This window comes from Marmota marmota, unplaced genomic scaffold (genome assembly GCF_001458135.2).
Source record: "Marmota marmota marmota unplaced genomic scaffold, marMar, whole genome shotgun sequence".
Taxonomy (NCBI): Eukaryota; Metazoa; Chordata; class Mammalia; order Rodentia; family Sciuridae; genus Marmota; species Marmota marmota.
This window is the reverse complement of record NW_025999864.1, coordinates 4,262,568-4,288,726: the sequence shown is the minus strand read 5'-3', so window position 1 is coordinate 4,288,726 and position 26,159 is coordinate 4,262,568. Positions and strand designations below refer to the sequence as shown.

The following is a 26,159-nucleotide window of genomic DNA, read 5'->3' as shown; positions in this document are numbered from 1 at the left end:
TTTTTTTTTTTTTTTTTTTTTTTTTTATTGCTCAGTCTTACTGCTTGATATTGGGTTGTTTAGGTTTTCTGTATCCACTTGGTTCAAATTGGGTATGTCACGTGTGTTTAGAAATTTGTCAGTATTTTCTAGATTTTCTGATTTATTGGAACACAAGTTTCTGAAATAATTCCTGTTGATCCTCTGGATTTCAGAAATGTCTGTTGTGAAATCTCCTTTTTTATCTCTAATATGTTGATTTGGGTCTTCTCATTATTTTGGTTAGTTTGGCTAGGAATTTATCAAACTTGTTTATTTGTTCAAAGAACCAACTCGATGTTACTTTGATCCTTTGTAATTGTTTTAATTCTCTATTTTATTAGTTTTACTTCTAACATTAATTAATTCCTGTCTTTAATTTGTTTTGGAATTAGTTTGTTGCTGCTTTTGTAGGACCTTGAGATGTAGCATTAGACTATTTATTTGGGATCTTTCAGTTTCTTTGTTTTTGTTTTCATTTTTTTTTTATTGTGAGCACTTAAAGCTATAAACTTTCCTCTAGTACCACCTTCATAGTGTCTCAGAGATTTTGCTTTATTGTATCAATGGTATGATTTGATTCTAGGAATTTTTAGAATTTCTTCTCTCATTTTCTGAACAATCCATTCCTCATTTTTAAAAGTATTATTCAATCTCCATCTGTTTATGTGGTTTCTATGAATTTTCTTGCTGTTGATTTCTAATTTCAATCCATTGTAATCTGATAAGATACATGGGATAATATTGGTTTTTGTTTGTTTGTTTTGTATTTGCTAAGACTTTCTTGATGTCTAAAATATGGTCTGTTTTGGAAAAGGTTCCATGGACTGCTGAGAAGAAACTATATTGAGCTATTGCTGGGGGAAATAGTCTGTCATATACATGCACACACACACACACACACACATATACACACATACATATATACACACACACATATACACATACACATACACATATATGAACATTTGATTTATAGTTATCACTTAGGTCAGAAGTGTCTTTGTTGATTTTTATGTCTGGATGACCTACCTGTCTCTTGTTGAGAGGGATATATTGAAATCACTAACTATTATTGTATCGGGGTCTATCTGGGACTTAAAGTCAAGTGTTTGTTTTTTCTTGCAGAATGCTTATTAAGCACTCTGCTAGAGTGTCTATATTAAAAAGAAGGCAGTTTGTCAACACAGGAGAATGTATATGCAGCTAATATTGTACCTTTAGATACTCAGCAGTCTTTTCCTTAGTTTTATATTACTACTCCATTTTTGTATTACTGTCAGAGTTAAATAACATTTTAATGAAAAGAACACTAGTCTACTGCTTCTAAAATTTTATGATTAAATAGTTAAAAATTAATATAGACAATAAATTAGACTTTTCCACAGGAGAATCAAATCAGTATAAAATGGTAGAATAAAAGAATGTCTAAGAATTGGATCTAGTTCTGCTGGATCATGAAGGATGGAGAGATTTTAGTTATGTGAGTCGGAAGAAAGCAGCATTCCAAGAAAAACCATTAGAAAAATGAAGGCTTAGGGTGAAAGATGAGCATGGATTATCCAAGAACAGTGGAGATGTTTCCCTGCCCTTTTTATTTTTTATTTTGAGACAGATTTTCACTAAGTTGTTTAGAGCCTCACTAAATTGCTGAGGCTAGTCTCCAACTTGCAATCCTCTTTCCCCATCCTCTTGAGTTGCCACCATGTCTGGCAATTTAATTTTCTGCTAGTTTTTATATCATCCTTGAAAAAGTAGTCTTATTGTAGTTAGATGTGACACTCCAGTTGGGAGATCAGTGATATTTTTTAAACCACATATCTTTTGAAAATATTGATAACTGGCTAAGGGTTTGATTAATGTAATGTTCTAATACTATAACAACACATTGTTCTAAATTGTAGTCAGGTATGAAATGCCTTATATTTTTTATTCCTGAATAAGCAAAATATACCTAGCTTTATTTATAATTCACAGTGAAGTTAGACTGATCCAAAAAAGTGGATGCAGAAATTTTTCTAGATTGGGTAGATATTAGGTGAGAGCACAGATGGCTTCCTGCCTCTGTTTAGAGCATGGAATGGCTTGTTTATAGCAATCTGTCAATTTGGTAGCCTTTTAACTTGTTAATTAGACTATCCTTCTATTTCCTCCCTACATACTATTGCTACTAGGTATATCTACTTAAAAGACTTCTATCAATCCCCTTCTCAAAAAACAGCTAATAGTTTCCATTTACTAAAATTTTTTGGATAGGCATTCTAGGATCTTTGTAGTCTAATTCCAAACTTTTCATAGTCTTATCTCTCAATTTCTAGTTATTGCAGACAAATGATTGATCTGTATCTCCAAAATAGTTCTTTCATTTTCTTGTCTCCAGGGCCTTATACTAAAGTGACTGTCTTCCATTCCCACTTGGCAAAATCCCTTGTGTTCTGAAACACTAATGGCAGCATCAGGGATTCCTTGATAATTCAATTCAAAAGGTGGTTGTTTCTTCTTTCATGTCCAGAATAAGGACTCAAAAAATTATTACTTGCTTCCTCCTGGTTCTGGTAGCATCTGAATTGTGAATATTATACCATAACTTATTACTTTCTGGGAGCTATTTATAAGTACATCGTTTCAATCAGATTGTGAATCAGATTGGAAACTGGGACAGTGTGTAGTTCTTCTTATTGGTAAAATAGATTTGAAATCTTTCCTCACTTCATAGGCTAACTATGAGGATTAATACCTGGAGCTTTGAGGGTACTCATAGTTGAGACAGCCCAATTAAGGATGGTTCCTCTTCTTGTTTAGTGGGAGTTCCTTCAGCATTCTCCTGTAGTCTTTTAAGAACTTCTTGCTTTTTGACACATACAGAAAAGAACAAGGTTGTCTTGTGTTTTCCCTGCTCCAGGACTTGAGTCAGCCATTTCTATGAGTTCTGGTTCCCTTTAATGGTTAATGAATTCTGAAAGCAAAGTCTGGGTACCACTGATTCTAGGACTTTTCAGTGGACATAGCTACAAAAAAAAGAAAAAATTAAATCACGAGTTTACATTGATATTGATAGGCCTTTGTTTTCTTAAATTAATTTTGTTTTTTATTTCTATTTCTCTTCTCTTATGCTGAAAATCTTTATTGCCAATAACAGTAATATATATTTTTTATTTTTATACAATGATTATATAAACTAGTTTGACAACTATAGAGCAGTATTCCTGGTGGTAAACCTATCCACGCAAATTCAGGATTTCTTTACAGTTCTTTTTCAACATACAGAAATGATAATGAAGAATTTCCAACATACAAAAAAGTAGAAAAATTATACTGTGGGGACCTACATGCTTGCCACATGGATTGTATAATTAATATTTTGCTGTATTTGCTTTTTTGCCTTATCTTATATCTCTTTCTCTATCCTCCCATCACTTCATCTTACTTTTTTACAATGCAATTAAAAATTACATTCTTTACAGTTCTTGTGTATGTGGTGTGTGTACATGTACATATGTGCATATTTGTGAGTATATACATATACATACATGTGTGTCAACATAGAACAGGCAACTATTCAAAAATTACTTAAAATAATCTTTGTCTCTCTGTATTAATTTCATAAACTGAGTTATTTCTGTTTGTGTTTTACTTCTTTTCTCTTTGAATTAATTGCATTTTGGTGATATGTCCTGTTTCCATGTACTCCTTCCCAATTCCCAATAGTTCTTGCTTCTGTTTCCCTCAAGAGGCCGCCAGTCTTTTGATTATTTTCGACCATATGTTTATTTTGCCTGTTCTGCAGCATAGTGTAAATGGAATGTTTCAACATAGTACTTGTGAAATTGGTCACGTATGTTATTTTTTCCCCTCTTTATTGATAAGTATTGTTTTACTATGTGTATATTCCATAGTTCCACTCCCTTTTCTCAGTTTTGACTCTTTTCCAATTACTACCTGCTTTAGGGCACTTGCAGTTCTTTTCAAGTAGTTATTTTTAAAATAGTTTTTCTATTATATTGTTTTCTGAAGGAGGATTTCTTCAATCTGAGCTACTTTTCTCAGCAAGAGAAACAATAAGAGAGGTAAACAGAGAGCCTACATCCTGGGAACAAATTTTTACCCCTCACACTTCAGATAGAGCCCTAATATCCAGAATATACAAAGAACTCAAAANAAAAAAAAAAAAAAAAAAAAAAAAAAAAAAAAAAAAAAAGAGAGAGTAGTCACCTAACTCTTTCCATAGGTAAGGCCTCCATGAGCTTGCTTTGATGGTTTCAGATGGTAGTTTCCCCATTATGTATAAATTGATGTTTGATAGTAGTCTCTGTTTTTTAGTTATATCCTCAGTATAAACTATAGGTGATTTTGTTTTCCTTATTTGTCTGAAGGCTTTTATAGAATGAGTAAAGAGAATCAGATTTTGATGGCCACCACTATTTTACAAGAACTGGCAAGTCAAACTCTGATCACTTTGGCAAATGATCTAGTGCCTCTTCTGTGTCAGCCCAAAGATAAAGACTTGGGCCAAAAATCCCGGTAATTCTTTTATTTGTGTAATATTTTAAAGAAAGACATATGATACATTTAAAATATGAAGTCGTGGAGTAGCTCTGCGAGCTAGATATTTTCCCCATTTTATAAATAAGGCTAATAAAGTTAAGAGGTTAACAGCAACTTGTGAACATAACCAGTAATTAATGCCTGAAATCCAAACCTAAGGCTTGAGTCCAGATCCTACTGTTTGTTCCATCAAAATGACCATATCCTTATTTCAGTTTATTCAACAGTAGTACTCATTCACTAGTGCCATAGAAAGCACTGAGCTGTAGAACAGATATTTTGTTACACAGCAAAAAAAAAAAAAATAGATGGACCGAAAAATCCCCCTATACTCACAGATCTTACATTTTAGCAATATCATCTATCCATCCATCTCCCCTACCCCACCCAATCCATCTCTTGTTGACTTAAATTCTGAAATGCTTTATTTGGCTTTGTAAAAATAATGCTAATTAGGGGCTGGGGATAGCTCAGCATTAGAGCACTTGCCTCGCACATGTGAGGCACTGGGTTTGATCCTCAGCACCATATAAAAATAAATAAATAAAGATATTGTGTCTATCTTTAAAAAAATGCTAATTAGAGTCATTTATAGGACTTAATTATGTGTGTCGTTCAACATAATTGTGATGTTTTGAATAATGCCAAAATAATCTTGCAAGTTTTATGAGATGACTGTACTTGGTTTTTATACTTCAGTTTCCTAGTTTATTGCTTTTGTACTATAAATTAAAAAGTGTAGATTGGAAGTTAAAAATTATGTTAGTAGTTCTATAATGAAACATGCATTTGCAAACATTATTGTTTTAAAACATATCACATTTGGAGTAGAATTTAAGATATTTCTGAAGCTATTAATTTATACCACATGGTTTTAAGAAAGGTTAAAATTCCATGCTAAGATTTCTGTTTTCTGTTTTCACTTACTTGTATAAAAAGTGAAGGATTTTATGACCTCTTTTCAAATAATAGAATACCATTTAGAATTCTTTAAGTATTAAATTATGAAAATGTAAAATACTTTTATCATTGTGCTATTTCTCATTATAACTTGTTAATTTTAAATTCCCTTATGTAACAATAAGTAGGATAATCTGTATTTACTCAGTCAATTTTAACACAGATATTTGAGCAACAAAGTGGCAGATTGGCACCCTCTTTTGGTCATTTTATTTACCTACAGGCAGAAATATAAGTAATAAAATACAGTTAAAAATTTGTCTTTTATATGTTGATCTTATAAGTTAGCATTTACAGGCCTCACCAAAATCATGCCTCAAACTAGGTTCATATGAATAAAGCACACTATTATTTATTTGTGAATTCTTTTAGTAATTTGTGGTTATTTGCTTTTTCCTCAGGCTGGCTCTCTAATCATAGAATTCAGGATTGGCATTAACATTGCAGATTTTCTAACAAGTATTTATTTAACTGTAGCAAACTGAACTGCAGCGGCACATTATTAAACAGATAATGTTTAACAATTTTATTGTGAATTTGGATTAATTAGAAAAATATCACCTTTTAGAGCCCTTAATAACAGTTTGGGGAATTATTTGAATTGAAAATAAAGTTAAGCTTCAGAAAATTGAGGCTGAGTTCTCCTCCTCTCATATTTTTTAAATCCAGAAAATTATTCTGTAAGATTATATGGTTAATTTGATTAATATTATAGTTTGATTATATTTGTGTATAATATGTTTGCTGTGAATGCTCCTGGAAATGCCTATGCAAATAATTTATAATTGCAGGGAAGAAAGCTGTACTCTGCCAGGTGGTTGGGTAGTTTGGAGAGGGAATTTTTCTTCTTGTAAATATTCAGCAAGTTTTCTTTTTGGTGGTTGTAGTATTTCAGAATTTCACATGCCTGCCAAAGCCTCAAATGTAATCCAATTTAATAATGCCTAATGGATCTCAACTCCGGCAAAATATAGACCTACTCCATAAACTTTAGGTACCACCATTTTAGAGCTTCCTTGCATTTTTTCACTGAAATAAATATTTTAAGAATTTTTATTATGTATTGCTCATATAAAAGCTGACTTTTAAAGTTATTGCTTACAAATGCCAGACAACCATATTTGTATAGCATTTTTGTACCAGTTTGAGGACACTGAGATTTGTGTTTTGATTCCTAGTGGTCCTTTTAGTATGTTATTTCTCTAAAATATATAATGAACTCCTCAGATGAACTTTTCACCACATGATGAAGCAATAAGCATGATATTCTTTAACACATTTTAATGTCAAACTCGACTTTTAAATTTGTGATTCAAAGAAACATTATTTTGAAATAGAGTACTGATATTTTTAACTACATAAATTCCCAAAATATCAGGCATGAGCATAAAGTAATTAGATGGGATTCTGAGAATATATGACTTTAAATCTACTATATTATTTTAATCATACATAGGGTATGATTCTATAAATGTCCCATGTAAACTTAACAACTTAAAACATGTCAGTATATTATTTTAGCTCATTTGGACTATATGCCAACTCTGATACTTTTATGTTTAATCCATAAAGGGAGTAAAAAAGTAAAATGATATATTTTATCTACAAATTGGATGCATGATATGAATAGATAGTCCTTTTAATAAGCCTGCTGAGGGCAATGAGTTGTGTGATCCTCTTCTAAAAATTAAATAACTTTCCACTTCAAATTCCTACCCAATTTTTTCCCAGAAACTCTTAGAATCAAACAGTATTCAAATGGAATACTGTTTTCATCATATATTTGAATTACCTTATTAGCTGACAGTTAATTGACAATCAAGTTGAACAGGGACAAAAATAATACAAAAATACTCTTAGAAGTATTGCCTTAGAAATGGAATACTTTCTCAATAAAACTCTCCTACTTAAAAAAAAAATAAATGGAATACTAATCTGTAAATGCAGGTTATTAGGGAAAAGGATATTGGGGAAATATTTAAGGATTGGGAGTTGTTATGATCTAGTAGGAGTTAACTATTATCGATTTTGAAGGTTTTTTTATGATAGTATATTCTTAATTATATTTGCAAATGTCTTATATTCCCAGAATATTCTTTGAAACTTTTTTCTATTGGCATAGTCAGACTTTTCTCTCCACATTTTATTCTCTCTATAGAGTTATCGTCTTCCTTTTTCAATTTATTATTTGCCCTAGTATATACTTGGTTCTTTGACATTTAGAAGAAATAAAATATGATATTGACTGCATATAAACATAGCACAGAGTAATTTCTGGATATTTTTCAGATTCTGTAAAGATGAGCGAGGTATTCTTTTGAGTAGCACATCATGTGATTGAGAAGTATGTTAACTTTTTCAAGCCACTATACTTAGTAAGCTAGAAATGTAATTTATGGAATAGTCATTTCCAGGTAATGGGGACCTGGACAAATATTGTTTATCTCATTTACAAATGCAACAAAAGAGTTTCATTTTAAAGAGACCAGTATACAATCATCAAGGAATACAAAGTTTATATGAAAAAGAGAATGGTTCTATCTATTTCTCTGTTAGTTGTTGACTAAATATCTTGAAGAAGTTTCAGTCAAATAGTTTACATTAACAAAGTGATTATTCATAGGTATGTATTTTAATATTTAGGCATTTTTAAAAGGTTTTTTGAAACAGTTGCTTATTAGAAAAGTTTTTTTGTTTATTAGAATTTTTCTTTTGACAGTGATATGAATTCTGAAAGTAAAGAAAGAACAGCTTGCAAAGGAAAGGTTGCCATATCAGGTATGCTATATTTATATTGCTGAATACATTGTATTAAATAACTAGAGTTGATGAGTTTTTATTCTCGATTTCCAGTCTCTTCATTTTACTTTTCATACATGTTATCTGAATATTTGATATAAATCTATTTTAATCATTATGCTCTACATTTGAATAGAACTTTACTGTGTGGGAAAAAAAAATGTTTCAGGAGCTGGTCTGGGGATGTAATTGAGAGGTACAGTACTTGCCTGACATGTGCAAGGAAGCCCTGGCTTCCATCCTAACAGTGCGAAAGTATACACACACACACACACACACATAAAAGAAGAAGAAGAAAGAATGAAAGACACTCTCCGCCTCAAAAAAGTCTCATATATTACATATATTGTACACTTTTCTCCTTGGGGCAGCCTTGTAAAATAGGTAGGATAATTATTCTCATTTTCTATAGATTCAGAGGTTAAGTGACTTGCTGTAAGTGGCAGAGCTGGGCTGCAAACTCAAATTGATTGATACCATTCCTTTTCTGTTTTAATGATTGTCTAAACCAAGAGTTTCATGGGGTTGGAACTGTTTATTTTGTTTATCATTTTATACTCATAAGCTAACTGGTATAGTGCTTGGTGCATAGAAATTGCTCAGTGAAATTCATTGAATGGATGACTCTTGTTGCCTGTAGGATGAAGACCAAACTTTTCCCTGTTTTCCTTTCTGACCCACTTCTTTTTCTTAGCCACATCTTCCATTACTCCTATACAGAAGCCATTTGCTTTAAGCAGACATTTCTCCTGTTTTTGACACACACTACGTGGCAGACACCTAATTGACTTGTGAAATAATTAAATTTTCTTCAACATATTTGTTCAACTACAAACCCTCCCCTGTTAGAAATGTTTCCTTTGAGTTAAATGCAGTTAAGAGACCTTTTACCACTAGATGGCACTTATGCTGTGTAGTCTCAGTTTCTCCAAGTGTTAAGGAAACTGTAAGACAATGGAGATGCCTCAGATTAAGTGAATACATGACTGACTCATGTGTATACTGTTAAGAAAATGCACTTTTACAAATATTATCTCATCAGTACATTTTGGAAACAATAGGACCTCTATCAGTCCTTAAGAAATAACTGGTTTATTTCCTTGGCCAAAAGCATTGTATTAGGGAGTCTGCTGCTACGTTTCAGCCCCTGCCACTTAAAGAACTGTTTTCCATTTCCAGCTTCACCACTCACTTTATGGCTAAACAGACATTATCATCCAGGAAGAAAAGACCTGCACTTTATTTAGGACATTTTTGGCTAAAATCAGAAATTTCCAGCAGCTAAGCAAAAAAATTTTCAAAAAAAGAATTAAACTATATTGAGAAATCTGTTGCTTGTTTTATAGTTATTTATATTCATGTTGTCATCTTTCAGATTGTAAGACTGACATGAAACATGTTTTATATCTCCTTGTATCCTTTAGCTGCCAAACATTACAATTATATAATAGTACTCTAAGTTTAAACATTTTAATCTTAATAAATATGATAGATGTTTGAAGGGGATTTTCTATAAATACTTAAATCATAATCCTTGTTTCGCTTCTAATATGGCACTATTCACTATAAAAATGAGATATATTAAATTGCTATTGAACATTCAAATTCCATGATAGATTCAACATTTATTGTCATTTCATAGACTGCTGCAATTCATGATATTAGAATTAACTATATATTTAGAAGGGAGACTAAATTAAAGCATTTAAAATAAAAGAACAAAACCTTCATGACTACAGACATTCACATATCTGAACTTATTTATGCATGTGTTCCTTCTTTCAAAAGATAATTTTAAATTAAATTAAAGAACCAAAACTCTCAAGAGATGGAATATATAGGTAATTTTATCTTAACCTAGACTAAATTACGTCTTGTATGTATATTTATAAAAACAATGAACTAAAAAACAAATTCACCTTTGTAATTCCATTTTCTCTTGCCATGGGCATGAAAATGTGACTTTTATTTTGGCCAAAATAAATTTGCAGCAAAGTTTCATAATGTTTCTGAGATTACTTTCATAGTCAGGAGACAACTGGATTTTCCATTTTCACTTCACCACTCACTGGCCAGATCTCTATAAATGTAAAAAGAATAATAGGCTTATCCTGATTCTTTCTGCCGAGCACCAAATAATAACACTGTGGTAATTGTCTCACCTTTTTTACTAACTACTCGTTCAATGACTAAACCAAATCAATTTTCTAGTATCTCAATTTTTCCTTTAGAAAATATCTTTAATAGACTTCAAGGATCTGATACTTTTAAGTTAACTATCCTAATTTGACTCTCTTGGTTTATTAACTAAATTTCTATGAAGACTTAAGAAAAACAAAGGTAAGAATAGTCTAAATTAAAATGGAGTCAACCATTGCAAGAATCTGGAAGGAACTTCCTTCAGTGGAGCTGAATTAGGAAACATAGTTAATGTGTTATACATTTTTTGTTGTCTCAACAGTACATGACCACCTAGGAAATCGATAAGAAATGTCTACCTTAAGGAGCTTACATAGATAGGCCTGGGAAAGGGCGAGATTGACCCACAGGCTATGGGTATACAGCAAAGGAAGTCAGGGTCCATGTTCTTTCCATGATAGTGTAAATAGTTAATCCTACCCAAACAGAGTAAGAACAGCTGCGAACAAGAACAGTTATGAAATGAAATGAGTCAGCAACTGTGGTCAAGCAAGAGTGGGCTCTTTGACAGGACATTAGCTAAATAATAATTATAAAATAATAAAATCATTCCCATTAAAATCAAGAACAAAATAACAATGTCTATTATGTCAATATAATTTAACACCATTTTGGAAATTCTGGCTAAAATAATAAAAGATGAAACTATTGAAAATGAATAGACAAATTGAATATTTGAAGATAATGGATTGCAGACCTAAAAAACCTAAGGGAATTTACTGAAACACTATTTGAATTAATAATTCAGTAAAAAGTGGCTGGATTTAAGATAAATATAAAAAAATGGCAATTTATCTCAAAACCAGAAATAGCTGACTAAAAAATATAATGGCAAAAAAGATCTACTTTACAATGAAAATAACAAAAAACAAAACCATTAAATATATAATGATAACCTTTGTTAAAATGTAACAGTAAATATACTACTGTATGTAAAGACAAACTGTTATTAAGTTTTTAGTTTTCCAAGTTAATATGGATAATAGAATATAGTACTAATGAAACACTTGGGAAGAAAATTCATATAATGAAATTAGCATAAAATGCTTCCAAAAAAACCTATTTCTGAAGTAGAATATAAAGGAACAATAGTTATAATATTATGGTATTGATTTTAGGACATTTAGTAATTGATAAATGATTTAATTGAATCCATAAAGTGGATAGCCTGGCAACATTTGTTCAGAATGGCATATCTAATAAATATAACATCATAAATCAGTGAGGAAGAAAAGGGCATATATGTAGAGCCAGAACAATTATTCTTATAAGAATGTTTCTATTTTCACCTCACATGCTTCAGAGTTTCACACATATAAAATAGCTTTTAAGAGTACAAACTCGGCTGGGCATATAATAGCACACACTTCTAATTCCAGAGACTGTGGAGCCTAAAGCAGTAGGATTGCAAGTTCAGGGCCAGCCTAGGCAAGACCCCATCTCAAAATAAAAAGGTTTAGGAATATGGCTCAGTGGTAGGGCACCCTTGAATTCAATTTCTAGTACCACAAAAATAAATAAATAAGCGTGTAAATAATTAGTCCATGTACAAATCATAAAAAGTAACTAGAAAATTTGCTGTTAAATAATACATTTCATTTTGGTTTCAGTGGTCAGAATCTGTCATAGAATTCAGAAGTTCAGGTCACTGTAATAAATAAAACTTACTGAATTATTACTTGTCATTTTCCACCTTATTTGTAGATGTTCGAATACCACTAATGTGGAAAGACTCTGATCACTTCAGCAGCAAAGAACGTATGTAAGATTTTAATTTGTAATTGAGAAGTTACCTTTAGTATATAAATAAATTGACGTCATTTGACAGAATAACCAGAATCTTGTTGAACTGTTTTCTGATTTTTGATATAAATATGTTGTTCCTTTTTACTAATTAAGATATGATGCACAGCAAATGTAATATTTAGTTGTTTATCAGAACCTGTGCAAGGATAGTAACTAATGGGTTCAGGGTGGTGAGACAGGAAGGAAAATATGGAACTAAAAAAAAAAAATGTTCACAGAATAAAGGTAAAGGCAACATTTCTTTGACTAGAATCCAGGAGATCTTTTCTGCTTTATTTTGTTACTTCAGATTATTTAACAGGATGTAGTAAAGGAAGATTTTTAGCTTGATCTAATGTTTTTTCTTCTTCAGCATTTTATGACTTTATATGGTCTTCACAAATCTTCGTATTGCTTAGGTCATGGAAATTAACCTCAAATGATTTCTTGTTGTTAGAGGCAAAGAGAAAAGATGTGATAATCCTTTATCTTTTTGTCTATTGTGATGGCTTTGTTCCTCATACTTGAAAAACTGAATCATATTGAGCATAATTAGTTTTATATGAAGAATTTAAAATCAGTTTAGTGTTTGTTATTCAATTAGGAAATATAATTTATTTTTCAAAGGAATGCATGTGGGAATTAAGTAAATCTGATTTCTATAGAGAATAAGTTTTTCTAAAGAGCTGGTTTCTCAATAATGAGGATTTAGCCCTTTAATCACCTAATACTTTATAACATCACCAAATTAAAAGGCCCAGCAGCTATGTCTTTTGTGTTCCCATGTCTACTTTTAATTTATTTATTTTTTGTGGTTTCCTCCCTTGCTTTTAGTTTAGTGGAAAATGTTTTGCTGTTGTTAATGTGTCTACTCTTAACCTCTTCTAATAAAAAACATTTTTTTCTTAAATAAACTTGGAGACCAAAATGACAGAAGTGATAGCGTATACATAACAATAAATTCGTTATTAATTAAGAGTTAAGAGTTTTCTGGTAATAAAGTTCATGATTTTGGTTGTTTCTTTAGCCTGCTGATAGTCCTTTAGAGTTCTTTATGTTTAACTTAATTTTTTAATACTCTTTGGTTTAAAGATGTTTGTTAGTTGAGTAAGGTATTACTGTATACTGACAGAATAGCTATTAAAAAGGTTAAAGGTTACAATATACAATGTATGAAAATTAGAATATATTAACAAATATTTAAGCTGATACTTTTCATTTTCAAGATGATTTTAAGACAATGTTAATATTTCTTGTATGTATTGCTGCTTAAAATGTTGTCTTCTATAGGATCACAGCGCTATGCCATTTTTTGTTTATTCAAAATGGGAGCTGAAGTTTTTGATACTGACATGGTGATTGTGGATAAAACAATCACAGATATATGTTTTGAAAATGTAACAATATTGTAAGTATCTTTAATCTTCAAAGAATGAAAGTATCTATGAAGATTTTTTTCTTTCTGGGTTTGTTTGTTTGTTTGTTTTCTTAAAGAATTTTAGTTTGGGAGCCTTTGGATGAAGGTCTATTTATTGGGTTATTGTAGTCTTACTTTATTCAAAATGAGGCCATTTTTTCATATGCAAATTTATGATGTAAAATAAAATGGAAATCTTATAATGAATATTAGCAGTGAATATTTGACTCATTGGATATGATAAATTTTAAAACATTTTATAGTAAATATATTTCCATTATTGACTAAACTATGACTAGAATGGAATTTCACTTAGTATTGTTTGATATAGAGTGAATTTGAACATAAAACAGACTCTTCTATCTCAATAAGAAATTTAATTACAGAAATACAAAAAACAGTAAAACAGATTCATTTATAAGATATTCCTGAAATATGAATCATAAGAAAAACCACTTTGGTAAATTTGGGGGTGTTCTTTTTCTTATGGTGCGCTTCTTTCATATACTCCCAAACAATAAAAAAAAATGGATGATCCTCAGGGCTGTTTTTATTGCCCCTGCTCTTTTACAGGCTCTTTTTATTGTGGTCATAATACAGAACCAGAAAGAACACATCAGGTAGCTATAGAAATAATTTTTAACCAACATAAGTTTTTCCTGCCGTCTTTCAAATTGGCCTAAATTAGTATGGGATTTGTGTTTCTTTTAGGCTTTCAAAGATTCTATCTTCATATATTAATGTTAATATCTACTGAACTATTAAGATAAAATCAATATACATGGTTTCTGCCATTTTCAGCTGTAGAGCTTCAGTTGAGAATTCAGAGGACTAGTTTTGCCACTCAGATCTAACATTAGAAAGACTACGGCAAACCATATTTTGTGGCTTCTGGTCCAGTGTCCTGAAGTAATTGTAGAGTGCAGAAAAATAAAATGTATTGTTCTGAGTTATTAGTAGTAACGCAGGTCTTTTTATAAGCTGTATTAAACCAAAGGAATTTATTTAGGGTCCCTCTCCTCCCAAACAACCCCTAATACTTAGATAATTGAGGCTAAATTTTTTTCCCTAGTTATCTAAATATATTGATTTCCATTATCAACTATTGTTAAGAAATTTTTTTTCTGACAAAATTATCCTGTTAATGGGACTCTTTTCTTCACATCACTTTGCTATTGTTTATTTTTACCACAAAGCCAAAACTCAGACTGTTTTTCAAGGGTTCAAGAACAATATGAATTACTTGGGAAGAAAACACATGATTTATAATTTTTTAAAAATTCTGTAAATATTTAAAATTGTTCTAAAAATAACTGCTGACAAATGTTCTAAATGTTTAAAAATGTGCTTTTGGTTATGATGATTGTTTTTAATAAGTATTCAATATTTATGAAGCTCTGGTTTTCCTCTAAATATTGACATTTGTTAGTCATTACCAGGAATACTGTATGTTTAGAAGCTGCCAAATAATAAACTATAAAAATATCTGGAAGTTGTTTCTTGGATTTATCCAAACTATAGATTGGCCATTTAAAAAGTTCATGTTGCATTTCTAAAATCTTTGAGACCGATAGACCTTCTGTCTGCAGGCAACATCTGTTGCTGACAGACCTCTTTTGCAGTCTTAAGTTATTTTATTGTTAGTAACACCACCACAATATTTTATGCTAAAGGTAGTTCATTGTGTCTGAAAATAGGCAAAGCCAATCTTAGTATTTGCTCAAATTGCAGAATTTCTTCATATGAGTTTAATAAATGTGTACTGAGCACCTTCTAGTTCCAGGCACAAGGCTGGGTTAAGAATACAAAGATCACCAAGACAGCACATCCCAAGGAATTCATGCCTGAACGTGTTATCATTTCTGTTAACTTTGTGACATTTTTCTCTCCTATATAACCAAAAAGTGAAATGTTGTTTATAGTTATTAGGTTACAGAAATGGGGATGGGATACCCAGTGGTAAGGGGACTAAGTGACTATGAAGAAGAAATGAAAACTAAATGTTCAAATTCAGTTTTAGAATATCGCCATCACCCCAAACATTACCTTAAACCTGTGTGTAGTCAATCCCCATTACCCTCTATTCCCAAGGCAACCACTGATCTTTCTGTGTTTATAATTTTGCCTTCTGGACATTTTATATAAATGGAGTCATAATTTTTTAAAAAGAAAGAAACTAAAGGTTCAGCAGATTTTGTTTTTGGGGAACAGTCATATCAAGAAGTTATACATATAATTTAAATACCTTAAAAACAGCGGTATTAAAGGCCAGAAAAGGACAAATAGCAGTGGAACAGAATGACCATAGCATTTTATTCTTTTAAAGTAATATGCCTTTATACATTTGTTTTACTGAGTTAAGTTTGTCTTACTTTAGAAGCTGATAGCTCTGAAAGTTGTAGTGACATGCTTAGACCATTTAGATACTAAATAAACAGGAAGATTCTGTCTCATTACATTGTAAATGCTGTTTTTGAATGTTATGGAAACATCAAAGGACGTTGTAATTTTATTTTCTACTGAATTAAATTTCTAACATGAATGCCTTTGTTTATAGTAATGAAGCAGGACCAGACTTTCAGATAAAGGTGGAAATGTATAGTTGCTGTACAGAAGAATCTTCCATAACCAATACACCAAAAAAGCTAGCTAAGAAACTTAAGACATCTATAAGTAAAGCTACAGGAAAGAAAATAAATTCAGTGCTTCAGGAAGAGAATCATGAAACATGTTTGTTCTTCAATTCTACTACTGTGTAAGTTTTCTAATACAGTTTTTATGGTAACATAATATACATTTGTGATATTTCAAAGTATAATATATGGAGTATGTGTTTACGTTTTGAATGGAAAAGCATCCTGAAACAAAACTTAGTTGTCTGACATTTACCCAGCTGAGTTAAGTGTAGTATTTTCCTTTGAAGGTAGGAAGTCATTGACACAGTATTTTAATAGTTTGGAATTCCAATATCTACCAGAAAGATGAAATGTTTTTCTTGAGAAGGGATTGTGTGTCTGTCCATTTTTTGCTACATTTAAGTCTACTAATTGGATTTCTGTATGTATAGCCTGATTTATTCTCACAGACCTTAAATTTTTTTATCACATTTTAATAAACTTACATTATCACTACTACATGAAATGAAATAAAAAATATCTTTAATATAACTAATATATAGCCTATATTCAAATTGTACCATTCTTAAAATGCCCTCTTGTGATTTGTTTGTTCAAATCAGAATCCAAACAGGTTTCTGGGTGAGGTGGTGCATGCTTGTAATTCCAGTGGCTTGGGAGGCCTAAGAAGGAGGATTGCAGGTTCAAAGCTAGCCTCAGCTGCTTAGGGAGACAGTCAGCAACTTAATGTGACCCTGTCTCAAAATGAAAAAACACTGGAGATGTGGCTCAGTAGTTAAGTGCCCCTAGTACAAAAAAACAAAAAAACAAAAAAAAAAAAAAAAAAACAAANGAACCTATATTTAGCTAAGTATATTCTAAATTATATTAGAACCTATATTTAACCTGTATTTCTCTTTGAAGCCTAGAGGTAGTTGGAGGAATAACATTATTTTGTCTTAAATTCTTTTTCATAGGGATAGGCATGTATTTCTATAAGTGTTCACTCTGCTAGTCACATTTGTCATTCTACTTGGTTTGTCCCAGAATTCAAATACTAATTTTCTTTATGAACATTTCTCATGCAACTTTGCCATTTGCTTATTTTGTCCCATTATAGTTGGTCAAAACATACAATAATACCTTGTATAACACTTCACCATATTATGTGCTCCTAATACCAGCATTCTCTTCTCTTCTGGTGAATCCAGAGTATACTAGGTTATACAAGGACTATTTTTTTTTAAAGAGCTTGGTCAGCCAACATTTTATTTCATAAGCCAACATCTTAATGTTCTTTTTTTTTATTAGCTACACATGGCAGTACAATGATCTTGACAATTCATACATTTGAATCAAATGGGGTATAATTTCTAATTTTTCTGATTGTACAGGTTGCAGAATCACATTGGTTATACAGTCACCTATATACATACAGCAATAATAATGTCTATTTTATTCTGCTGCCCTTCCTATCCCCCTTTCCCTCCCCTCCCCTATTTTTACCTGATACTTCCTTAACTGTCCACTTTAGCACCGTGACAGGAGTTTTGAGAATAACATTAGTAATCAAAATGCATAAAATGATTAATTTTTTTGCTCTAGAGGTGTGATCTAGTTCACTCTGAAGACTTCTGTAGATTCTAATTTTAAACCAAAATGAACACATATAAAACAATGTATATCTTTCCTGGTAATATGACATGTGACCAAATATAGCTATTTTTCTTGATAAAAGGGCATTATTTCAGACTACAGTTTAAAATAGTTGTTTTTCACATCACCCCCCTCATGTTATAATTGTTGGCCCATTCAGTTAAAAATGTAGCTGATTAAACTTTTGGGAACTCAATATTAGGGTTGGCTAAAAGGAATGAGTGTAATGTTTTAGAAAGAAAATGTTATCCTGACAAGAATGTTTTAAAAGTGAAGTCATTGTTGGTTTTGGAAGCAATGGCATTGTAATTAGTCATGGTTTAAAAATGAAGTAACTTGAAATATCATCATAAAGTATTGTTGGATCTGAAAGAAGACAGTGAACATTTTTGGTAATTTTTAGTATGCTCCCTGATGTGATTCATTTATTCATTTTATTTATGGAATTTAGCTTACTGAAATTCCTTTAATTCAACTTTGCCATTTCCTCTAATAGCTGAATTATCTATTTCATGTTCCTTTAACTATTTAGTACATTATTCTCACCTGAATAATCATATACCTTTTAAAATATAATTTTGTGAAAACTGGTAAAATCAAGTGTGATATTTTACTGTACAAATGTTGTATTAAAATATTTAAAAATAAGGCACAATATTACATTTTAAATTACACAGGAGTTACAAAACAATTATCCTAATCCTTGTCTGGATATATAGATTATTTATGTTTTAGGAGCAAGATTATTAAATATTTGAGGTTGTGAAAGATAATGCAGTTTTAAAATATGAGTAAAGACTTATTTACTTCTGCATATAATTGTTTAATCATTTAGAAATGATTATTCTGCAATTATGTCAGTTGGTACATTGTATTCAGAGGTTAACTCGAGGCCCTTACACTCAAAATTCTTGGAGTAAAATGTCACTATGTACTATATATTTAGTTTTGTTTTTTGTTTGTTTGTTTTTGGTGGTGTTGGGCATCACACCCTGGGCCTTGTGCATGCTACACAAGTACTGTACCACTGAGTCGCATTAATAGCCCTTGTATTTGTTTTAATTGAAAAGGTTTTTTAAACGATTAATGAAGCATGAAAGTAGTATGGTATAGTAGGGCCTTCTTGTTAGCTACAGGCAAGTTAGTTAAATTCTCTGAACTTCATTTTTTCCATTTGAAAATATAGGCTGAAATATCTGCCCTACCTACCCAAGGTAATTGTTTTGAATATTAAAAAAGATATTAGTTGTCAAAGTGCCTTAAATTTAATATATGTAGATGTAGTATTATAGTACTTTGCATGTAATTGATTCTTAGGGATGGTTTTAATTGTAGTATCATTTAACCACATTAGTTATTTTAATTAGAAAAGTGATATAAATTTGAGAAATAGAATCAAGAAGAGAAAAAATGTTCCTTATATTCAACCACTTAAATTAAAACCTTCTGAAATTTTGAGGTGGTATTTTCCTCCCAGGTTTTTAAATGCCTAGCTTTGGGAGATATTTAGACATTGCTAATTATACTGTTTTCTCCAAAGTTATTCTAGAGTCTTTAATCATTTTAATGGCCATATTATCTGTTTGTTGGTTATATCTTAATTTTACCATTCTTAGGAGGATGTCAGTAACTTTTTTGTATAGTTCTTTTCACCTGTAGCATTCATGGGAAATAGAGGTTAATGTCTTGCATATTTATGTTAAAGTAGTTGAGGAAGAAAATTCCCAGTCACAATCATCACTTAAGGCCTGAGAAACAATTTAAACATGTAATTTGGTCATTACATAACTTTAGCCTATTCTGCCACACAAATTGTTCCCTAAACATGCCACTTCTACAGTGTTCCAAGTTCAGATGCACAGTTTATAAGTTTTCTTCCAGTGCACACTAATAGCAATATTTTATGTTCTACTGTGTATTGAAATTACTGTTCTTAAAATGAAGACTACTCAAGTGTTTTTGGTGATCAATGAGAATAAATTACAGTGTCACTCTTAAAATTTCTTTGTATACTTGTAGACACCCTGTTTAGTAACTTGATCTCTTAGTTTCATGACCTTCTTGCCTTCATTGATCCTGTCCTTTTCAGCATCTATCCCATGATTGTTTCCTTGGTCTTGTCATTACTAATAATTACATGCTCTCTAAAATCTTTATACTAGGTTTTTCAGTCTTTACCACATCTTCCAGGTTCTTTCATTCAGTATTCTTGCTCCAGCTTAGTTTAGACTTCAAGATTTACTATTTTATTCTTTCCCAGCATATCTTTCCTTTTGTCATACGTACCGTACCTTAGAAGGACTTCAACCTTGGTTACATTCTCCTTAGCATCTTTGCAGTGTACCTACACTTATGAGGTATAAATGAAGAAGCTGGAGAAAAACAGTCACTCTGCTTTGTTCACTCTAGATAGATGGTTCTCAGTATATGACTGAACAGTTCTACTAGGTTTTCATATCTCCCACTTTACCTCTTTTTACGTTATTTCACATAATTTCTGTCTTTGCTAACTTTAGATATCCCCTTTTTATGCCTCATTCACACCTGATGACTTTGTTTCATATATCAGAGATATTTCTGAAGTAATCAGAAAACAACTCAAATTCCCTCCATCCACCTGCATCTGTGTCTGTTTTGTTTCCTTCCTTGTGAACTGCCTTTGTATCTAGGCCCATCTGCTTGTGAACTAGATTCCATCCTCTCCCTTAGTCAGAGCTGGCTCCCCTTTCTCCTATATTATTAGCTTTTCTTCTATTGCATCATTCCCACACACATAAACACCTCCCATTCCATAGCTGTCCTTTATAGGAAAGAGCTTTTTATATTTATATCTCCACTTCCTCTCTTCCCATTCTCTTTCAGACTGTTTCAATGATTTCTATTGTGATACTTTCATCCTATCTTGCAGAAATTGCTACTCTTGTCAAGGTCAACAGTTATCTGTATGTGACCACATCTGATGATCAATTATTGGTGTTCTTCTTCCTGGACCTTCAGACTAATAACAAAATTAATCATTCTCCATAAAATAGTTTTTTCTTCGCCTTCTAGGATACTGATTTCTTGGTTTTTTTCTTCTACCACGGTGACTGTTCCTTTCCTCTCGCCTCTTGCTTTTCGGCTTAATCTGAGATGATGGAGTATTTGGCCATTGGACTTCACAGGACTCTATAACTTTGATTAAATTTCATCTACATACTGGTAATTCCCAAATTTATATATCCAATACTTTTTCCTCCACTGTCACCAGGCTGTACCCTAACTGTTTACCCAATAATAAATCTAGATATTTGAAGCAATTAAACTTGCTTGTCCAAAATTAAATTCTTACTTTCCATATCTGTTCCTCTCTTTCTTCCTCATTCTAGTAAATAACTGTTTTAGCCTTCCATCCTGTGACAAAATGCCTAAGAAATGTGTCTGTAAGGCAGAAAAGTTTATTTTGGCTCGCAGTTTTAGAGGATTCAATTGATGGTGGATTGTGGTGAGGCAGAACATCGTAGAAGGTATGTCAATGAAAAGCTGCTCCACTTCATGGTGGCTAGGAAGCAGAAAGAAAGAGAAAAAGTAGCCAGGGACAAGATAGACCTTTCTAGGTCACAACCACCAGTAGCCTACTGCTCTAACTAGGCCCTACCTCCTACGGTTTCTACCACCTCCCAGTAGTCCATTCACAGGTGACCCATCAATTGGATAATCCATTGATGTAGTTAGAACCCTCATGATCCAGTCACTTCACACAAGCCCACCTCCAAATATTGCTGCATTGGGTACTAAGTCTTCAATACATGAGCCTTTAGGGGACATTCCAGATCCAAACCATAACAACAACAGTTCCACTTTTCTAATTGTTTGGACTTAGACTCAGAAATGTTCTTGATTCTTTTCCTTTCTTCCACAATTAATGTTCCCATTGAGTCAACATTGAGAATTTATCAAGAACATTACCACTTCCTACCACTGTATCACTACCATCCAATTCTAGCCTTGCCTGGCCAGTTGGAAGAGCTTTCTAGTTGAAGTCTTTGTTTTCACTTTTGGCCCCTGTAGTCTGTTCTCAACACAGAAGTCAGAGTAATCGTTTAATTATGGTACAAAGCAGACTATAACACATTCTTCTGATCAAAACTCACCATTTGGTTTATATCTCACACAGAATAAAATCCATAAAACTCATGTGATTATTAATAGACAGGTTTTTATATAATAGCTCTTCCATTGTAATTGCTGGTCTTAATTACACTAATTCTTTCTCCACAGTTTCATCTAATAATTCCTCAACTTTGATAGACTCATTGTATAGATAGTAGACAAAAATAAAAGCTATTTTTGAATAGCTCTGTAGAGCATTCAAAGTGGCCCACATTAAGTGTGAGACTAATACCTCTCTTAGTTCTAGCAGTAGTGGAGATTTGTTGATACTTAGTAAACTTTTCCAGGAGTCTACAATGTAAGTCTGACATTATACTGATTGTTAAATGTGACTTGAAATTTACTCATGCATTGTTTTGTTTAAAATGTCAAGTTGAGATTTGGAGACAGAAACATAAATTTTCCTATATAAATTTTTACCTAAAACATTGTGTATTGAGAGATATTTCTAGTCTTTAGTAATGATTGTACATTAAAAACCAAGAGACATTCTCCCGGTGGGGAACATTCTATGGGCTGGGTCTTTGTTTAAAAAAAAATACATGCATACATTGTGTGGCTATTAATTTTATGCTTATTTTGTTATAAAGATTTCATTAAAGATTTAGTAAGAGACAAAGGAGGTTTATGAAATGTATCACCTGGCACAATTAAAAAAATTCCCATCAGACATCAGTCTCTTAAAGTTTATTCACATTTTTTTCTTTGTTTCTCTTCTCTTTTAATATACTCTTTCATGTTTGGATATTTTACTGTTTTAGTCAATAAAAACCAAGAAAAGTCACAAATGAATTTAAATTAGTACAGAAAATAAAGTTGTTATTCAAAAAAAATTATCTTCTTATCACCACAAAATGCCAGGATATGAAATTTGTCACCAAAATTCCTAGATGTTTTGGCAAGAATGCTCTTTTAGCTTAAGTAGCATAGAAGTGGCTATAGTGATAAAAATGGAATTAGTAATAAAGTCATCCATTCTCCCATACTATAGATAGGAATTCCAAATCTTTGAAGTCATGTTTGAACTAGAAGGAGATTCATTTTGTAAAAGATAAAACAAAGCTGGGCATTAGTTAAAGGGGTAAGTACAGATTTTAATCAGGATATGCTATTGCAATTGAGAGAAAGAATTCAGCAAGAATTGTGCCCCACTTTAATTTGTGTAGAGGTGACCAGGCATTATAAAATGGAGAATGAGGAAACAGGGAGAGTCAGAGTCAGTAATGTGCAAAGGTTCCAGTTTCTCTGCATCCTAGCCAACATTCCTTACTTTCTGCATCTGTTGTTGTGTTTACTAATTGCCATCATAACGGGTATGATGTGATGTCTTATTGTGGTTTGATTTGTATTCAAAGGACTGTTGATGTTGAATATGGCTTTTTGGTGTTCTCATCTTTGGAGAAATGTCTGTTTAAGTCCTTTGCCCATTTTTTAAATCAGGTTGTTATTTTGTTCATTTATAAGTATATTACATAATAGAGAACATAAAATTACTTATAATATGTCTTCTTTCTCACCACTAGTGGTGCAAAGTATAATTTGCTAGCTCATACCACCCTAACCTTGGAAAGTGCTGATGATAGCTTCAAGACTCACAATCTATCTATTAATGGAAATGGTGAGTACATTATATATTTTTATTTACTACATATAGTATGTCAATATATATGTGGTGACATTGATTATTTCTAATTTTAATGTTCTGATTTGGATGTTGGCTTAAGTAATATGGGCATGAGTGATTCTCTAGGTTCTTTTAAATGTATCTTTCCCTTTCCCAAATAGGAAGTGTTTTTCTTTCTTTATGCTGAGATTTGCTTTTAAGATTTAGTGAGAGGTTGTCTGAGTCCTTATCTTTGACTTGAAGTTGATGACTTCACTACTTTTTTAGCTGAAATTTAAAGACCTGTCTCATATTTAGGTTTGAAATCAAGCCAAACTCCACTTTATTTTTGGTTTCTTTTATTGATTATTGAGAATTATTTTTTACCTCTGTGAAAGTATTGTTTCATTTATTAATCTCTTTTCCTTTGTTTATCCGAAGTTTCACTGTGATATAATTAAGAGTAAAGCTTATTTTATTTACTCTGCTTCAGGCTCCTTTAGCTGTGGATGTGGTTTGGCAGTGAGATTGCCCTAGTTATGAAATTAGGAAAAGCATCTATTATGTGCCAGGCATATAATAGATGTCATGTATGCATTATCTTATTTTCATATCAAACCCCCTACTTAAGGTAAGTGGTATTTTTTTAATGAGAAATTAATACTTAGACATATAAATAGCTAGCCTTAGATGCCATATTTCTTGTCAGAAGTATGGAAGAACTGTGGCTGTATACTGTCTTCCACAGGGGTCCCCAACACTGAGAAACCCAGATTAGAAGTAATAGGTGATTGCAGAGTTTGGGCAAGCAGGCTGTGGAGCAAGGAATTCTATATTCACTTTTCAGGAAATGCAGGCAGGAAGGAATTATTTTCCTTTACATCACATAAAATATCAACTTATTTACAGAGAAACACATTATTACATGTGGTATTTGGTTCTATTTATATTATTGATTGCACTAAGTTTACATTCTGGTCTGAAAATCAAATCATTTGTTATTTTGTTTCTTTAGGAAGTATATTCTAACTTAAAAACAACTGGCTTATAAGTATTTAGAGCATAATTCATTCATAAATCTGTGATTCCCTATATAAAAAATTTCTGATATACTACTCAGATACATGCCTTTATGGAATTCTTATTGCATTTCCTGCCTATATTAAGAAATTGTGACTCATTTATTTATTTGTGTCTGCATGTTTGAATCATCCATGTATTATGTTTATACATTTATTTCTCCCAGGTCAAGCCCTTTATTTCTAAAAGTTAGCAGCTTTAACAAGGTATTAATTAAAAAAGATTTGAATAGTCCCATAAAATTTATTGTGTGCTATTCCATAGTAGAATGTTGGGTAGGTAAGTTATTGAAAACTTTTTTTGTTTTACTTTTTGTTCTGTGTTATGGCTGTTCTTTTTCCTTTAACCAAATAAAACACCTTGGCTACCCTGCATTTATGTATTAAATAATTCTGTATTTACCAAAACCAATTTTTTTCAGAGTTACTAAGACTTTTTATGTAAATAATAATTATAGCTTATGGTAGCCATTTTATAGGTACTGCCCATAAGAGTGCAGTGAAAACTTCAAAAGTCATTTATGTGTGGATCAGTGTGCACTAAGAGCCATGGGTAGTCCACTAACAGTTGGATTTTTATTTGTACCTGATGCACAGAAAAAATTACTCAGTACTTTCCTTCTATACAAAGGATATATACTTGCTTACACACTAAAATACACTATAGCAAATTGCTTACATGATGCTAAGTTACCCCTGAGAATGTTAATAGGTTAACAACTATCATGTCATTCCACTATGTCACCACAACTACCAACTCAGAAAACTAAAACATTACTACCATCTAATTATTAAGTTTTGCTTGTTGTTTCAATAGTGTTCTTTATACTAAAAAAAAAAAAAAAAAAAAAAAACAGTGCAGAATTACACATTAAATTTAATTATCATACTTCTTTAGTTTCTTTCAGTCTGGACCACTTCCTAAGTCTTTTACTGACTTTTATGACTTCGATATTTTTCAGTATTATAGTTGGTTATTTTGTAAAAGTTTCTCATTTTAGGTTTATATGGATTAAGATTCAGAATATGTATCTTTGACAATGATGTTTTGCTCTTGTTGTATCCTATCAAGTGGCATGTAATTTTGATTCATCCCAGTACACTTGGTTAAAGTGGCATCTGTTAAGTTTGTCTACTGTAAAGTTACTCTTTTGCTCTCTACTTTCAAATTAATACATATTTTGTGGTGGGAGTAGGTGCTTTGAAACTACATAAGTATACATTTCTTATAAGACTTCTACTTTTTGGATTCATGTTTTTCTGTTTTACCCAATGTACCATAACCCATTGATGTCACTGTTTTTTTTAAGGGTCAAATTGTTCCAGATTGG

The 26,159-nt window shown here is 31.6% G+C and overlaps 1 protein-coding gene across 1 annotated transcript in view; it reads left to right on the top strand.

Annotated features, from left to right (window-relative positions):
• The window catches only part of Rtkn2 (rhotekin 2), a 68,827-nt gene that overhangs the window by 18,472 nt on the left and 24,196 nt on the right, over positions 1-26,159 (top strand). Inside the window, exons 3-7 of the mRNA XM_015504698.2 lie at positions 8,243-8,301; positions 12,226-12,279; positions 13,597-13,714; positions 16,281-16,478; positions 23,670-23,764. Coding sequence (XP_015360184.1) covers positions 8,243-8,301; positions 12,226-12,279; positions 13,597-13,714; positions 16,281-16,478; positions 23,670-23,764 — 524 coding nt within the window. The remainder of the gene's footprint in view (positions 1-8,242; positions 8,302-12,225; positions 12,280-13,596; positions 13,715-16,280; positions 16,479-23,669; positions 23,765-26,159) is intronic.